The sequence below is a fragment of the Triturus cristatus genome, chromosome 6 (assembly GCF_964204655.1).
Source record: "Triturus cristatus chromosome 6, aTriCri1.1, whole genome shotgun sequence".
NCBI lineage: Eukaryota > Metazoa > Chordata > Amphibia > Caudata > Salamandridae > Triturus > Triturus cristatus.
The window spans coordinates 218,848,787-218,866,009 of NC_140589.1; the positions used below are offsets into that span (position 1 = coordinate 218,848,787).

Below are 17,223 nucleotides of genomic sequence, written 5' to 3' on the forward strand. Positions count from 1 at the left end.
ATGTTTTTTTTCTGGTTGTTTTAAACACACCAACGTAGATCTTTGGAGGTTCATCATAGGGCGATTGAAATTGCTTTATACTTCTATATTTTCCATTAATTATGAATACTTATAATCACTTTAATTTATTATTAATATTGCTGCTATGTTGTCTCATTTGTACTTTCGAGTAATGATGTTTTGCAATGTGTTTTATTTACTGGAGAAGAACCCTCCATTGCCCCATTTGCTGTGTTTTGTGTGTGTGCCATTTACTATTAAGTTCCTATTCATGTTTTGTATAGGTGTTATCTTCTTCTTAATATTGGTGTCCCCTTCTTACCACTGCCCTCAACTGTGCCTTTTTTATTGTTCCCTTAAATTTCCGTTATGTGTTACCCATTCCTTATCTTATTTCTTACCTCTCCACTTACCTGTTGCTCTATGCCATAGTGTTTTAGGCTGATAATTTGTGGCTTCCCCAGTATTTCTGTTTTCATGGTTAATTTAGCTAAGGCCATTGCGTGCCAGTATTTCAAAAGCTTTCGGGGCATTGGGGTTTCCATTCTCATCAGAAGGATGTGTTTTTGTAAGATTGAATCGGGAAATAGTCACAACAAATTTGGCACTCAGCAATAAATGTACAGGGCCATGCTTACAAAATGCGCTTGGAAAAGTACTTCAGTCACATTCCAACTTTACTTAGAGTAAATTTATGAATACTGTCAAAGTCTAAAATAATTTATATACGCCTCCTGGGAATGTCAGATGTGAACTTCTGTGTGACTTCCAAAATAGTGCCTTTTGTTCCAATTTTCTCAACTGTAAATGTAGCAAGTGTTTAACTGTCCATGCATTAATGTGCATTTACATAGTACGCGCACAACGTGACATTCACTCCTCCCCAACTTTCATCACCTTTCCTCCCCGTTATGCCCAAGAACTCTCAGAATCAGGGTTTGTTGTCAAAGGCATAGCCTTTTCATTCACATCAAACCAGGTAATTCACCACAAACCAATACGAGAGTAAAAGTATCCTACTGGATTTATAAAAATTATTCACAGCATCACACTTTAGCGGCATCAACATGTCAAAGGCAGTAAGGAAATCAGTAACGGCATTACACTTGAACTTGGCCGTACACTTGTAATTGAACTTAGCTGTCTCGGCTCACCAAGCACCCACTCTGCTGCGCACATTGTGCCACCTGGCCCCAACACGCTAAAGTAAACAGTTGCACTACTTGAAATCCAGGGCACCGCATTATGCACCGGCCCACCGGGGTGCCTGAACACAAGCAGACTGCCCAAGGTTCTACTCAGTCCATATGTTGTGGGTTAGGGCAGTAGAGTCCAGGACCACCAGCAGGTCAGTCCCCCCTGCCTGCCTACCCTCTGCACACGTCGATCCTAACCCATCATGGGGTCCATCCAGTCCCTGAGCCTCCATTGTTGTGCATCCCCCTTTGTTGTTAACTGTCAGTGCTCCCGAGGCCTCACTCCTCTGCCAGGTGGGGGCGCCTGTTCACTTGCTTTGTTTCATCTCCCCGAGGATTTTGTACTCTGTAAAAACCAGTACTTAGTTTGAGCCAGTGGCTGCCAGTGATGGCCACCGTAAAACAGAGGAAGAGAAAGACGGACAAACTGTCAGAAAGAGAGAAAGTAGGAGCATGCAAAAGAGTGATAAAGAGGAAGGGAGTGCATGATAGAGGATCAAAGAGGCATGAGGTCGACTGCTCAACTTTGGTAATCTGTGAGCAGAAGTTTTATTGGATCAACTGCTGGCTTCTAGGTGGCGGTCGGGGCACCAACACTCATTCTTTTACAAAGAAAGCTTTGGTAAAAACGTATTCTACAGCCTCCCAATTTTTGGGGTTGTGCAAACTTTGCGAGTTTGTAGGTATTCATGAACTTTTGTTGATGATTCCTCCCTAAAACACACACAGACCCAGGGCTTTAAGTGGGATGAAAAAACTGGGGAGTCTCTCAAAGGGGTGTTGCGGTCATGGCTTAAAACACAAATGTTAAAAATCTGTGCTTAGCATAGTGTGCTGCCGACTTGTATTTTGCTGTTTCTTTCATTGCATCCAAATATATGATACAACAAGTAATATCATACCTACAACAAGTCAGGACTATTGGCTCTATCAATGTTTTTTTAGTTGCATAAGATAAATAAACAGCAACTATGGCTTGTATATAATATTGAACAAGCTTCCACTTAAAGCCCTGGTGACACCAGAACAATGTTGCTGCTCCTGTGTTTCAAAAAGAGAAGGGAAATCAAGAGAGAAAATGACTCTCTTTAAAGGATCTCCCTTCCCCTACAATGCTCACCTGGCATGACGTCATGCCGTAACTTCTTCGCTAGTGAGAAGTGAGCAGTGTGAGCATACGCACATCTATGTGCCTGCTGTCTCTCCAATCCGGAAAAAACACGGACCGCCTGTGCCAGGGCACAAAACAGAGCTCGATAGAGACCTGTTTCGAGGCCCCCAGTAAAAAAACTACAGGTGCTCAGCACCGGTGAGACCCGGCCAACTTAAAGCCCTGCATAGACCTCAACTCATCCCTGTGATTAGATTTACTCACACTTAAAATTCTGCCATTCTGATTCTGATATATTTTAAGTGCGAGTTAATTCAGTTATGAGAACTGTAAATTATAACACAAGATTTCAAATTACATCCGTAAAATATAAAGACATATGTATGTACACAAGTATATTCCTCTTACAAAAACACAATTTACCGTTTCTGGCGAACGTCACCGTTATTGTGCTGGAGATAAGTTCACGATCTTTGCTGGAACACTGACATCGGTAATTTGTGTCCATATCAGACATCTCTGCGGAGCATAAAGAACTATCGGCGTTGAGTTCAAATATTTGGCAATTGCTAACAGTTGTGATGCTTCCTAAAACGAAATGAAAATGGTAGCAGTTAATATCGTAATATATTTAAATATGCATTGATGGAGGATGATTCGCTGTACTTCTCAGGAACTATGATTCTTCTCTTTTGTTGAAATTACACTTCAACCACTTGGCAGCAATAGGTCCACAATCGTCTGAGTCTGCAATTAAGCGGCTTTTGCACCATAGGTAGATTGGAAATCACACTTACAATAGCATATAAATTCACCACCTAATTCAATCAAACTTCCGATTTGCACAAAATACTTACAGATAACACTTAGCCGTCATAAGTGAATGTAGGGGCCATCATTTGTACCATCTACGAGGCTTCCTCTAGGCCACAGGCATAGGGACGAAGAAAGAGGGCATCACTTCCTTGCAGGTTATAAGTACTGAATGTACACGATTACTTGACTTAGATGTGGTCGTGTACATGCACATTTAAAGAAAAAAGAATGGCATCCCTTCTGTCATTTCATTAAAAAATGAATATCTCGTGTATTGCTCAATCAGGGAAATTGTAAGCGAGGGTCTCAAGGCGCTGGGGGGAGGGTCAGCAGTCCCGTTCAGTTGAAGAGCCAGGTCTTGAGAACCTTTATGAAGGTGTTCAGCGAGGGCGCGTGTCTGATGCAGATCGGGAGCTCATTCCAGATCATGGCTGCGATGTAGGAGAAGGATCTTCCCCCTGTCCTAGCTTTGCACATACGAGGAGTTTTGGCGAGGGCGAGGGTGGTGGATCGGAAGTTTCTTTTGGGTACGTGGAAGGTGATTCTCCTGTTAAGGTATTGGGGTCTGGTGTTGAGGAGGTATTTGTAGGCGTGGGTGAGTATCTTGAAAGTGACTCTCTACTTGATGGGGAGCCAGTGGAGGTTCTGTAGGTGTTGGCTGATGTGCTTGTGTCAAGGGGTGCAGAGGAGGAGTCTGGCTGCGGTGTTTTGTATCGTCTGGAGCTTGCGGATCAGAGACTTGTTGATGCCGGTGTAGAGGGCTTTTCCTTAGTCCAGTCTGCTGGTTATTAGTGCGTGTATGACTCTCTTTCCTGGCTCAGGGGGGATCCATTTGAAGGTCTTGCGGAGGATGGGTAGGCTGTTGAAGCAGCGGCGTTGACCTGTCGGTTCATGGAGAGGGATGAGTCGAGTACGATGCCAAGGTTTATCGCGTGGTAAGTGGAGGTTGGAGGGCTGCCGAGGGCAGTGGGCCACCAGGAGATGTTCCATGCTGATGGGGTGGTTCCAAGGATGAGGACTTCTGTTTCCTCTGAGTTGAGATTCAGGCAGCTGTTGCTCATCCAGGATGCGATGTCCTGCATTCCTTCATGGATGTTGAGGCTGGTGGTGATGGGGTCCTTGGTGAGGGGGAGGATGTACTGGGTGTCGGCGGCATAGGATACTATGCTGAGGCCGTGCTGTCTGATGATGGCGGCTAGGGGAGGTGTGTAGTTGTTGAAGAGGGTTGGGCTGAGTCATGATCCCTGGGGTACTCCCCAGTTGATTGCACTGGGTTCGGAGAGGAAGGGTGGCAGTCTGATTCTTTGGCTTCTGCCAGTGGGTAATGAGTGGGTCCAGTCTAGGGAGGCTCCTTGTATGCTGGTGTTGTGTTGTATGCAAAAGAAACAATTGATTGACGGAACGCTGAACAATGCTAACATTCACCCCCAGTCACAAAGATCTGGGTTTAATCCATAATTTTTTTGCTCACCACACCATCCCAGTTTGGACCCAGCCACATGCAAATCAGTATTGACCATGCTCCTTGTGGGAACAGTCTACCCGAACTGCCAAGCCAGGTCCTCCCTGGACCGGAAACAAGCATCCTGGGACCTGTTTCAGGGCATCACCCTTCTTCAGTCAGGCTAGCTTGAATCCGTTGGTGTAGTGAGTACGAGACCCACATCTGGGCATACCCTTCCCACTTAGGGCAACGTATGCAAAAAAAACAATTGATGGACGGAATGCTGGACAATGCTAACATTCACCCCTAGTCACAAAGATCTGGATTTAATCCATCATTATTTTGCTCACCACAACACCCCAGTTTGGACCCAGCCAAATGCAAATCAGTCTTGACCCTGTTCCATGTGGGAACAGTCCAGCCCAAACTGCTAAGCCAGGTCCTCCATGGACCGGAAACAAGCATCCTGGGAACGGTTTCAGGGTATCACTCTTCTTCAGCCAGGCTAGCCTGAATCCAGTAGTGTAGTGAGCACGGGACCCATGTCTGGGCATACCCATCCCACTTAGGGCGACATATGCAAAAGAAACAACTGATGGACATAATGCTGGACAATGCTAACATTCACCCCCAATCACAAAGATCTGGGTTTAATCCATCATTCTTTTGCTCACCACACTATGGCAGCGAGTGTGCAGTGGGAGATGGTGTTGAGTGCTAATGACAGGTCGAGTAGGATCAGGGCTGCGGTGTGGCCTTGTTTGAAGAGGGTGCGGATGTTGTCTGTGGCAGCGAGTAGTGTGGTCTCGGTGCTGTGGTTACTGCGGAATCCAGATTGGTAGGGGTTGAGGATGAAGTTGTCTTCGATGAACCTTGTTAGCTGTGCGTTGACGGTCTTCTCAGCGACTTTTGCCACAAAGGGGAGGAGAGAGATAGTTCTTCAGGTCTGTGGGATCAGCTGAGGGCTTCTTAAGTAGGGGCCTGACTTCTGCGCATTTCCAGGCGTCGGGTAAGTTGCCAGTCTTCAGGTGGCGTTGATGGTGTGTCGTAGTTCTGGTGCGACAACGGTGGTCGCTCTGTGGGAGATGTGTGGATAGCAGGGTTCTCTGGGGGCCTCCGAGTGGATGCTTTTCATGGTCACTGTGGTCTCCTCGGTCATGACCGGTCTCCAGGAGGAGATGGTGTGCTGGTTGGCAATGCCGGAGGGCGAGGTGGTGGCGGAGTCAGGAGTTTGGTCGTTGAAGTTGTCGTACAGGTTTTGATTTTCATATGGGAGTAGGTTCCAAGCTTGTCGCAGAGGTCCTGGGAGGGGGTGATGCCCCTGGTTTTGCTGGGAGGCTTGGTGAGTTCCTGGATGACGCTGAAGAGTTCCTTGGAGTTGCTGGAGTTGGCAAGGATTTTGTTGTGGATGAAGGTTCTTTTGGTGGTTCTGATACATTGATGGTATTCCGTCATGGCTTTTTTGTAGGTGCTGTGGTTTTCAGGCGTCTTGCAGTTTCTCCAGTTCTTCTCAAGGCGTATGCAGGTACGTCTGACTTCTTGGAGTTTGGCGTTGAACCAGGTGGCTTTCCTGGGGGACTCTCTGTTGGAGTTACGTAGAGGGGCGAGCTTGTCTGGGCAGTTGAAGATCTATTTGTGGAAGTTCCCTTGCTGCGAGGTTGGCAACGGTTGCTACGGTGGGGGTGTTGTGGTAAAGGGTGGAGTTGAGCTGCTCCTCAGTGACTCTGCTCCAGTTCCTTAACGGAGGGCTGGTTTGGGCGGCTTGGGTTTGTCAACGAGGAAGTGTACACAGTAATGGTCAGACCATGGGGGTTGCGTGGTGTGGCTAAAGTGGATGTTGTGTCCTCCTGCGATGATGGGGTTGAGGGTGTGTCCTGCCTTGTGGGTGGGTGTGGTGATGAGCTGTTTCAGTCCAATGTTGGTGTGGTTCTCCAGAAAGGTGGTGGAGTTGGGGTCATGTAGTCCATGGAGGCGATGGCGTGGGGTGTGATGAGGTCGGTGATGGTGTCCACGAAGATGATGCCAGGTGGTCTGTAGGCGAGGGTGCAGCAGAATGTGGAGTTGGGGCTGTCCTGGCCCTGGAAATGCAGGTGTTCAGCAGCAGAGAAGGCGTCGCTCAAGATGGAGAGGTGGAGGGAGCTTGTGTGCGATGTCGATTCCTCAGCCTAGATGGTTGGGGCGATCCTACCTCTGGATCTTGTATCTGTCTAGGATGACGATGTCAGGAGCAGATGAGGCGTTGGTCCAGGTTTCTGTAAAGAAGGTGACATCTGGTGAGAGATTGTCTGGGAGGTTCCAGATCTCTATGGCGTGTCTGTGCAGGGAGCACAAGGTGAGGAGGATGCACCTCAGGACTTCAGCTGTGTTGGTGCGGGGGCGGTGGTGCAGGTCGGGTGCCAGTGGCGAAACAGTGTCAGCAGCGAGGCAAGGCAGAGGTCAGAGGTCTTGCTCACGTTCCCCCACGGCAGCCGCCATTAAGTAGGCGATTGGGGAGGGACAAGCAGCTGGGAAGCGGGAATGGGCATCATTAGGGAGAGGGGCCACAGGAGCAGGAGCAGTGTGGAGCGAGCCAGGCACGCCGGGACAGAACGAAAGCTAGGCACAGGGCAAGGAAGTGAAAACAGTCAAAATAAAATGAGCCATACAATTACAGTGAGCAAAAAAGGGGCAAACAACTTCGCACAGGGCACAGAAGTTAAACAGTTAAACAAATGGAGCAGTACAATTACAGTAAGCAAAAAGAGGCAAACAACAGTGCAGGACTCAGCCATATGCACTGACCAGGCTGGAACGTGCTGGTAGGCTGGAATGGGCACAGCAAGGAGCAGACTGCAGTGGCCTCGAACCCCAGGCAGGGGAGGCAGAACGGAGTCAGCAGCAAGGCAAGGCACAGCGGAGCTGCTGGTGAGACAGCAGATCTCAGACCAGAGGTCTGGATGCATTTAAACAGGGTACCAAATTAATTTTTTATTTTGAAATATTGCATCTCAGTCTAAGTTCTACTAGGAACAAGTAACATCAGTCCCACCTGCATTGCAAAACGGAGTGATAGAGGTATTTATTTTCATCTGAAGATGCAGCCTTCGCTGTGTCCCCAAGATTTCATAGTCTGGACCCACCTACCAAAAGGTGCTCATTTATATACTGAAATTATTCGACTGACAGATGGTCTGATGATGTTTGTGACTATGAAGCTGGTTGAAATAGTCTGCATCTGCTCGGCATCTGGTATTGCAGGAATGTGGAAGTCAGAACCTTGGGTAATCAGTGAATATGTGGCTGAGACAAAATCCACTGGATCCTGAACATTCTGATGTTCAAAATTGTGTTGGGAGATCCCTAGCCCCATCTCCCTAGCAATCTCAACTCCCTAGAAAAAAAACTTTTGAAAATTGTGTCTCTTGTGATCAGACTGATAGAACATACAAGTGGAACAGCTGAAAAAGCAGGTGTGGGGTTGCATCCTCGATTAGCAGGCTGGTGTTTTTGAAAGGGTTAGGAAGACTCTAGTTAGTAGAAATGCTCATAAAAATGAAGTGATGCCTCATGACTTATTTATTCTAAAAAAAATAATCACTCTTTGGTCAAGGGGTTTTACAGAATGTTAGCCTTCAATTTTAAACTTACATCCAGTCGTTCTACCTCCAAATGTAGGCATTTACTAATGACGATGAAGATTGCAGGTAGACTGGCATCCAGTTTAGGTTATCAGAGGCTTTTTACTTTCTACTCAAATATTTTCATTGATTGTTGGTAAGGGATAGTACTCTTCTACCTTGTTTTGCATGACATTCTCTTGAACTGGGTACAAATTTGTTGGCTACAGTGGTTTTTCTGTCTTTGTCTGTCTATCTATTGAACAACCTCCCCTTTAACAGCAGTTGACTCCTCTCTGGATAAGTGAACGTATCCATGGGAGTGAATGAGAGACTGGTTGAACAGCTGATTGATTAGAGCACTTATATTCAAAACAGGTATAAAACTTAATGCTGTATGGGAGCTAGAATCGTCCATGCCATCTTTAAACACACATCCTTTGGCTCACTGTAGAGTGATATGCTCATTCTCTCCCTAATACATATTTGTCTGCTACAGTAAAACCAGCTTCTCCATACCATACACTTTACTTGCCTCAATATGCTGCAAGAACTTGTATATTATTAGTGCTATCACTACACAAATTCACAACTGCCTAGTCTTTCAGCAAACACTGCAGGTTTTGGATATTTATTTATTTATTTTTTAATGGAGTTTTATATAGCGCAAACTTGACCCGAAGGTAATGGGTATCAGAGTGCTTTACATAGCACCAGTTGGGTTAGATGAGGACACATTCCTTTTTGTAAGGCACAGAGAGATTTGTCCAGAATCACAGGATGTTCATTGTCATTATGAAACTTGAATCTGATTCCCCAGGTTCGAGGTCGACCGCTCTAGCCATTAGGCCAACTCCTCTCCCCTTATTGTGGGACATATTTAATAATAGAAAGCATGGAATGCAGTACCACAACTATACCACCACTATTAAAATTCCTTTTAGTAATGCCACTTATTGCTCCCTTAGCTCAAGCGACTGTGGTTTCTTCATACCCTTTTGCACCATGTTAACCTTCTGCTTGTAACTAGTCTCTTCAAATTTTCAATTGATAGGCTGGACTTTTGGTCACTATTGACATCCTCTGCTTGATTAAAAATATGTTCTAAAGATAAACTAGTTTCTTCACAATACAAAAGTTCCATTGGCAGCCTGCCTATGTCTGACCCCCCTTCAATTTCCCCATGCTGATAAACCAATTACACTACATTAAAAGCAAGCTGCAATTTTAATTTAAGTGCTCCTGTGGCATTAATGATTATGAAGTTGCCAGTAGTCCTAACTATATCATAGATACTCCTAACTAAGACAGGAATACCAGATATGATTTTACTTCTGAGAGGAAGCAGAAGAAATGTGACGGGGCTGGAGTAGAACTAGTGTTGCTTTGTAGAAGCCAGACAGAAGACAGGCTTAACACTGAGATTTCATATTAGCTGCTCTAGCTTTTGATGATTGTCAAAGTAGCAGAAGAATTGTCAGTTGAGGATGATTAGTTATTGAGAACGGAAACATTGGTTCTGCCCGTCTCGTTAAGGAACTCAATGATTGTTCAAGCCCATGAGGGTCCCTTGGGTTCTACAATGACTAAGAGATGTATGAGTTTGTCATTTTTGTGGCCTTACATGGACAGGTAGATTGATCAAGTGGTGAAAGAATGTGTTATTTGCACTAGTTGGGATAAGTGCATGAAGATAACGACTACACAGTTGTGTACCACTGAATTACCAACAGCACCATGCGAGAAAGTTCATATAGATAGTGTGGGTCATTTTAACTCTGTAGCTAGTAATTCTATATTTGCCCTGGTTATGATGGATTATTGCAGCAAATGGCTAGAGGTTACATTTGTGAGTGAAGTTTAATCTAAAGTGGTTGTGGATTTCTTGAAAAAAGTTTTCCTCAAACACAGTTTTCCTGCTACATGGGTATCAGACAATGGCACTCAGTTTGTGTCTAGAGAAGTAGAGTTGCTCTTGAAAGTTGATGTTGTGGTTTTACGGCACCACTCCACATTCACCTACTGGAGTTTCACCTTTCGAGTTGTTGCCTGGGAGGTGGGTCACTACTTGCCTTTGTACTGCATGTGGGTAAAGTGAATAAAAGGGATTGGTTGAAAGAGGGTGCCAGACAGAGAGTTGAGAAAGCACAAGAGAAACAATATAAAATACTATGGCAAAAGGAAAAGAGAAAAAGAAACAGTTTACAAACTAGGAGAGACAGTTTGTGTGTACAAACCTGTGCATGTAAAGAAAGATGGAACTAAATCTGGTCCATAAGTCAAAATTCAGGAAGTGAAGGGGAATAGAGTCAAGGTGGAGGATGGACAGTTGTGTAGTAGTGGATGGGTGTAAAAATGAGAGAAAAAAACGAAGTGGTTGAGAATGTTGAGGATGAATCTCGGGACAATGATGGTAAGTTCAGTGTAAAGCCATCAGTGACTGGTGTAAAGCAATCAGTATTTGATAGATATGAAGGAGTGATTGTGAGTATCAATGAGTCTGACCCTGGGTCATATGTGAGACACAGCAGTCGGTTGAGGACGCTACCCCATATATTTAGAGTTTAAAATTTGTTTCTTCCTAGTTATTTTAAATCTTCATAATAATATTGTTTTTTTTGGTTTGTTTTTTTCCTTACTTTGGGACTTTGTTATAGTATTTTGATTTACTCAGATCTTAATTTTTCTATATAGTGCTTTTAGTTTTATATTTGGGAACTTATTTATATTTGCAAAAGGGAAAAACCATGTGGTATCTATGTATTTGAACACATGATATCCTGTGTTTGTTGTTCAGGATTCCACGGTGTAGGACCTGTGTGCCACCAGCAGTTCGTCAGTTTCTGTCCTGCATAAACTCACATTTTTCCACACCTGAAGTCTTTGGAGTTTGGAAGCTATGACACTCTTTCTTTGTATCTATGACAAAGTTTGGCAAAATGCCACAGTTTATTGCAGAGTCAGCAGATTAAATTCTTTGCCGGACATTGTCATCTTTGGTGTGCATTTGATATTCATAATGAAAAAACACATATTTTTTTTAAAAGAGTTTTAATTTATATAGCGCAAACTTGACCCGAATCGGGTATCAGAACGCTTTACATGAGCACCAGTTGCGTTACAGACGGACACCTTCATTTTTGTTGGGCAAGGGGAGATAAAGTGATTTGCCCAGAATCACGGGATGTTGAGCGTCATTGCCGAGACTCAAACCCAGTTCCCCTGATTCAAGGTCGACCTCCCTAGCCATTAGGCCAACTCCTCTCCCCTTGTTTTGAAAAAATCAACATTTTGGTTTGTCCATAACGTTGTCGTCTTTTAAACTTTTTACCAAATAGGTTTTAACAATAGCAACAACATCAGAACTCGTGCAGGTCAATTCCTTAGCTGATGATTGAAAGGTTTATATACTCTTAGAAGTTTTATTTGTAACGTCACCCATAGTTAACAATTTTTGACTGATAGTCTTATCAATGCAGTTACTGATAAATTAATCTCTAACTTGCTGATCTAAAAAAATGTCAAACTGGCAGTCAGACCCTAACATTCTTAATGCTGTAATGTAAGCATCGACATCTTCACCTGAGTTCTGAACTCCCCTAAAAACATGTGCCTCCTACTAAATTGAATTTTACATCAAACCTCAATTTTCTTACCATTCCCTGATAGCCATCTAATTCTTCACCTTCTTCCACAACCAGATCAGGTAGGTGTTTAAGTACAGTCCTACCGTCAAAGCCTAGGGAGTGAAGTGATAAATATTTCTTCCTCTCAGCACAAAACCAGAGTACTCCAGTGGACCACAAATACGTTTCAGAGCCATAAAACCTTGATACTGGCCTTATCTGGCAACCTGCAAATTGTGTGGACTGTCACCAGTATCTATATTATGGTCTCACAGGTCTGTGAGTCCAAGGTGTGAAGGAGAACAGAGAACCTAACTGCTCCATTAACTGGCAACAGTCACTCTGCTGTTCTGGGGTCAGTGTAGAGGAGAGGTTGACACCTTCCACTGGCCCATCGTGTTCCTGGGCAAATAGGAGTTCATGCAGAGGCTTGTTCTTTTCTTCCACTACCTCAGCTGTCACCAGAAGCATACTCATTTTGGACCTCTCAAAATTGGGTCTGATGTGGTTCATGCTGATCTCCCTTAAGGGGTTTCTAGTGGTCTTGAGTCCACCAATTGGGTGAACTCCTTCTTCCCCTCCTTCACCTCATGTGGGCCCGTCTAGTAATCCTTGAGAGCTCTGGGTTCCACAGGATCTATAACCCACCCCTTCCGGCCTGGCTGAAACTCTACCAGAGGGGCTTTCTGGTCATATCAGAGTTTCATAACTTTTTGACTGGCCTCAAGATTGCTTTTCACCTTTTTCCAGAAGCAGTCCATTTGGTTGCGGAGGGCCAGCATGCAGCCAACCACATCCTGAGGAAGTGTTTTGCTCCCACCCCTCTTTTACAAGGCTAAGAGGTCTGCTGACAGGGTGGCCATAGAGGAGTTTGAAGGGGCTAAGCCCTACTTCCTTCTGTGGCACCTGCCTGTAGGCAAAGAGAAGGCATGGAAAGAGGGCATTCCATTAATGCCTCATGGGCTCAGGTAGGCCCATTATCATGCCATTCTGGGTCTTGTTGAACCACTCCACACATTGATTTGGGGGTGTTAAGGTGTGGAAAACTTGTAAGTTACCTCACACTCATCACACATGGACTTCATGTACCCTGACATGAGGTTAGTGCCTTGATCGGACACTACCTATTTGGGAAACCGAACACAGGTAAAAATCACCATCAGGGCCATGTTCACCGCAGGTGCAGTCACTGACTTCAGAGGGATGGCCTTTGGGTAGCAAGTGGCATGGTCCAGAAAGACCAGGAAAAACCTGTTGCCTGAAGCTGTCTTGGAGCACAAGGGTCCAGCAATGTCGATGCCTATCCTCTCAAAGGGAATGCCCTCTCAAAGGGAGTGCCAATGACAGGTAATCTGAGGCTCTCTTCATCCAGGGCTAATAAAAGGGGGCAATAAGTCTTACAACAGTCTTGTCTTGCCCCAGATGACCTGGCAGGGTATGCCATGAGCCAAGCCCAGTAAAAAGGTCCAATAACATGGGGGGACCACCAGCACTCAGGCTGCCCCAGATTCAGGAGTCTTAGGCTCGCGATATCATAGGTCATTCTCCCAGTAGATCAGGTGACCTCCTGAGGTGTCACCTGGTCCCTGGGACTTAGCTTGCAGCCTCAAGCCCTCCAGAATGGGGAAATCTTTCTGTACCTTGCGAAATTCCTCCCTGGTGGGCCCCTCCTCGGCTTACAAACCAGCAATTTCAAGTAGTTTACCAAGGGCAGGAATGTCCTCCCAGGTTGGCTCAGGCCATCTTCCTCAGATGCCTCATCAACCTCGACTGTGGGAACTTCAGGGGTTGGTTTCCCATGCCACTTGCCCCACCCCTTCTTAGCAGCTGTCTGGGTCATTGTTCCAGGCTCCAGATGCCCTTGACTCCCTTCCCGAGCAGCTAAACCTTGTGGTCAGACAGACCCATTCAGGCAATCCCAACATCTCCAAGTGTGACCTGAGCTCTAACTCCATCCAGATAATGTGCTCCAGGTTATTACCCAATAGACAATCTACAGGCATGGCAGGGCTCACAGCTACTTTTAGACCCTCCCCCATTCAAAGGGAACAAGAGCCACCTGTTGATGGCTCTCACAATTATCAGTGACTATGACTTGGTGGAATGTGTTGAGAAGACCTGCTTGGAGGACACCATCTGACACTTCACAGTAGTCATGCTAGAGCATCCACCCATTGCCTATTGATGGCAATGGGTACTGTACTTGAACGTATTGGCAGCCACCATCTCCTCTTCCTCCAGGGAAACTAGGGTCACCTCTCTCTGCTCCCCAAAGATGACAAAGACTACCTCCTCTCTGGGCACCTCACTCACCAACCAAGGTGTCTGCCTGCTTTTAGGAACTGTGCCCTCATAGGACATTTGGAGTCACCCTTAGACTGAATATACTTTAAAAAAAATGTTTTATTGAAATCCATATAACAAACATTTTAGTATCCATAAATACATCCATAGTAATTCATTAAATGTGATGATAATAACACAGAGTTCATAAATAGCACAAATTTACCAAGAGGGAAGAAAATCCAGAAAGATTAGCAGCATAGACATTTAAATAACTATATGAAGGGCAAAGAACACAGTATCCACTTCCAATCGTGAATAAAAACTGAAAACTGAATAATGGATTAAACCTTGGATATCTTAACATATGAAAAACTCAGCGAGTATGTAGAGCATAATAAATCCTCCAAAATTCAATGATGTTACTGATTCAGAGAAAACCTGTCAGATGTTTACATAATAAATCAAAATACTAAGGTTACCAGACCAAAATATCAGTGATAATGGAGGTACCTCCTAAAAAGATTTTACATTGAATTTAAAGATCTTAATCAAAATAGGCTCACCAAATTCTCTCAAACTTCTTAAGTCCCCCAATTCGTAAAGCATAGGCTTGTTCGCTTTTTTTAACTAGTTTCATTTTCCAGACCCATTCATGGACAGATGGTACAAGATCTGATCACCATTTCTGAAGCAGAAATGATCTAGCTACAGCCATTGCAATGTATAATAATTGAACACGCTTGTCTGGAAGAAGAAGGTCTGGGTCAAAGCCAAGTATTATTAGACAAGTGCTCAATCCTGTTGAAATACTGCATTCACGTTCCAAATGAGAGAAAATATCCTTCCAAAACCTCTGAATTAAAGGGCATTGTAATATAATGTGTGCCCAATTGGCTGAAGGATGGTTAGAGCAGCGGAAGCATTGGGCTGATTGGTTGGTGTAAATTTTAGATAAGAAAAGGAGAGTTCTATAAAGTTGCCATTTACTAAAAAACAACATCCTTCCCCAATTGCCTCCCCTTAATGTACTAAAATTAAGATTGTTAACTGCTGACCAAATACTTGCTGAAATATCCAACTCCTCGTGTTTAGCCCATTTCATAATAGCCTTCTGCTCGAGATCAATACCCTTGGTTGAGGATAAACACTTTTTCCATTCCCCAGGTTTCTTAAATGCAGTGTCACCTAATAATTCATCTACTACGTATTTCCGTTCACATATCTGAGCCAGATCAAGTTTACTGAGGAATTTACTAAAGATATTATATGACCCAAGAAGAAGGAAGTCATTAACGATTAAATGAGACATTTCAGCTATGCTCAGCCATCTATCATTCCTCAAAAAGTCTGAGATTTTCCGGAATCCAGCATTGGCCCATTTTTGTGTTACTACTGAAGATTCTCTGATCCCAGATAATGAGATAGGGCCAAATAGCTGTGTTGAGGAATTGATTACGGGGATGGAATATCTTCTATAAAGAGCCTGCCGCTTTTGGAAAAACCACTGTAAACACTTATATCATATCAATTTGGGTGATTTGTTAATGGGGAGTGGATCTGATTTTCTTTACAAATTAAATTCATAAAATAGTTAATAAAAAGATTTGATTGTTGTTGCAGCTTAAATCTGGATATATATTGTGCAAAATATGCAAAGTAATAATCCCTAAGATTCGGGAGAGCTAATCCTCCATGTTCCTGTTATTCATGTAAAGTGCTAAGTGCAATTCGCGGGGCCTTTTTTGCCCAAAGGAACGTTGTAAACATAGACTCTATTTCGGTAAAAAAGGAGCTTATTAAAATACAAGGAATCGCCGAAGAGGGTACGTTGAATAGTGGAAGGACAGACATTTTAATCAGTGCAACCCTACCCAAGATGGTTAATGGAAGAGGGCTCCATCGAAAAAATACATCCTGAGCTTTTCGTAGAAGTGGGGCAAAGTTAAGGTCATATAAATCAGTTACTTGCTCAGAAAAATAAACACCCAGATACCTCTTAGGTTTAGTATTTAAGCAGGAAAGAATATCGGGGTGTAAATCCAAAGATGCTCCACCACACTGTATAATTTTTGTTTTTTTTTAAATTAATTTTATATCTACCTAATACTTGAAATTCCTCAAAGATCTTAAAAGTTTTTATTTGGACTTCCTTCAGGGGCTTTATAATAAGCATGATATCATCGGCGTATAATTTCAATTTCGCGATAGTTGGAAGTGGGGAGCAGATATCAATACTATTCCTGATTGCAATTGCTAATGGCTCGATTAAAAAAAGCAAATAATACTAGCGACAGAGGGCAGCCTTGCCTAATGCCCCATTTAACCTTGACCTGGCCGACCTCCGAGGTGTTAATAATTACATTGGCTTCAGCGTTAAGGTATAAATTCTGAGCCAACTCCGTAATTTTAGGAGGTATGCCAAAATTTTGCAAAATAAAAAATAGGGTCTCCCAGACGACTGGGTCAAATGCTTTTTCAGCATCTAAAAGGAGGACCAATGCCGGTATCCCCTGAGTCTCAAAATAGTCTAATGCTTCTGTTAAATTATTTGTGCCCAACTGCCTACCCGCTATAAAACCATTTTGGTCAGGGTGAATCAAACACGAAGCGTTTTGATTAAAACGATTGGCAAAAAATTTGGTGATTATTTTATAGTCAGAGTTCAACAATGTGATGGGGCGGTAAGAATTCGGGTCCTCACTGTCTTTTCCCTTTTTCAAAAAACGGACTATATTCCCATATCGGAATGACTCTGGTAGACTGCATATACTTGTAGAACTCTGTGCATTGGGGTACAAACCTCTCTCTCTGCTTGTCAAAGAATCCCTTATTCCTAGCCACAATCTAGGACTTGTTACCCCTGTTCCTGTGGGAATTATTTTAGGGGCTTTTGAGAACTTCCTACTTCTAAAGCTTTTCTCCCCCCCCTTTCCGTTGGTGGTACTCCTGATCAACCTTGTGGGAGTTCCTCCTAATATCTTTTTGGACAAACTGGTGCTAGTCTAGAGGTCCGCCTTCTCAGCAAACCTCCTATGGCTAGTCAGCTTGCTGTCAAGTAGGTGCAGGCGCACGTCTTGAAAACAAACACTGATCATATGCCCTCGCATAATACATTTGCTCAGTCCATCATAGTCATTAACTTTACTGC

General features: G+C 44.0%; 1 protein-coding gene across 5 annotated transcripts in view; it reads right to left on the minus strand.

Annotated features, from left to right (window-relative positions):
* Positions 1-17,223, minus strand: part of LOC146816674 (adhesion G protein-coupled receptor F5-like) — a 788,188-nt gene that overhangs the window by 465,962 nt on the left and 305,003 nt on the right. For all 5 annotated transcript variants that reach the window (XM_085609153.1, XM_085609151.1, XM_085609154.1 and 2 more), the window contains exon 10: positions 2,731-2,895. In XM_085609153.1, the coding sequence (XP_085465279.1) occupies positions 2,731-2,895 (165 nt within the window). The remainder of the gene's footprint in view (positions 1-2,730; positions 2,896-17,223) is intronic.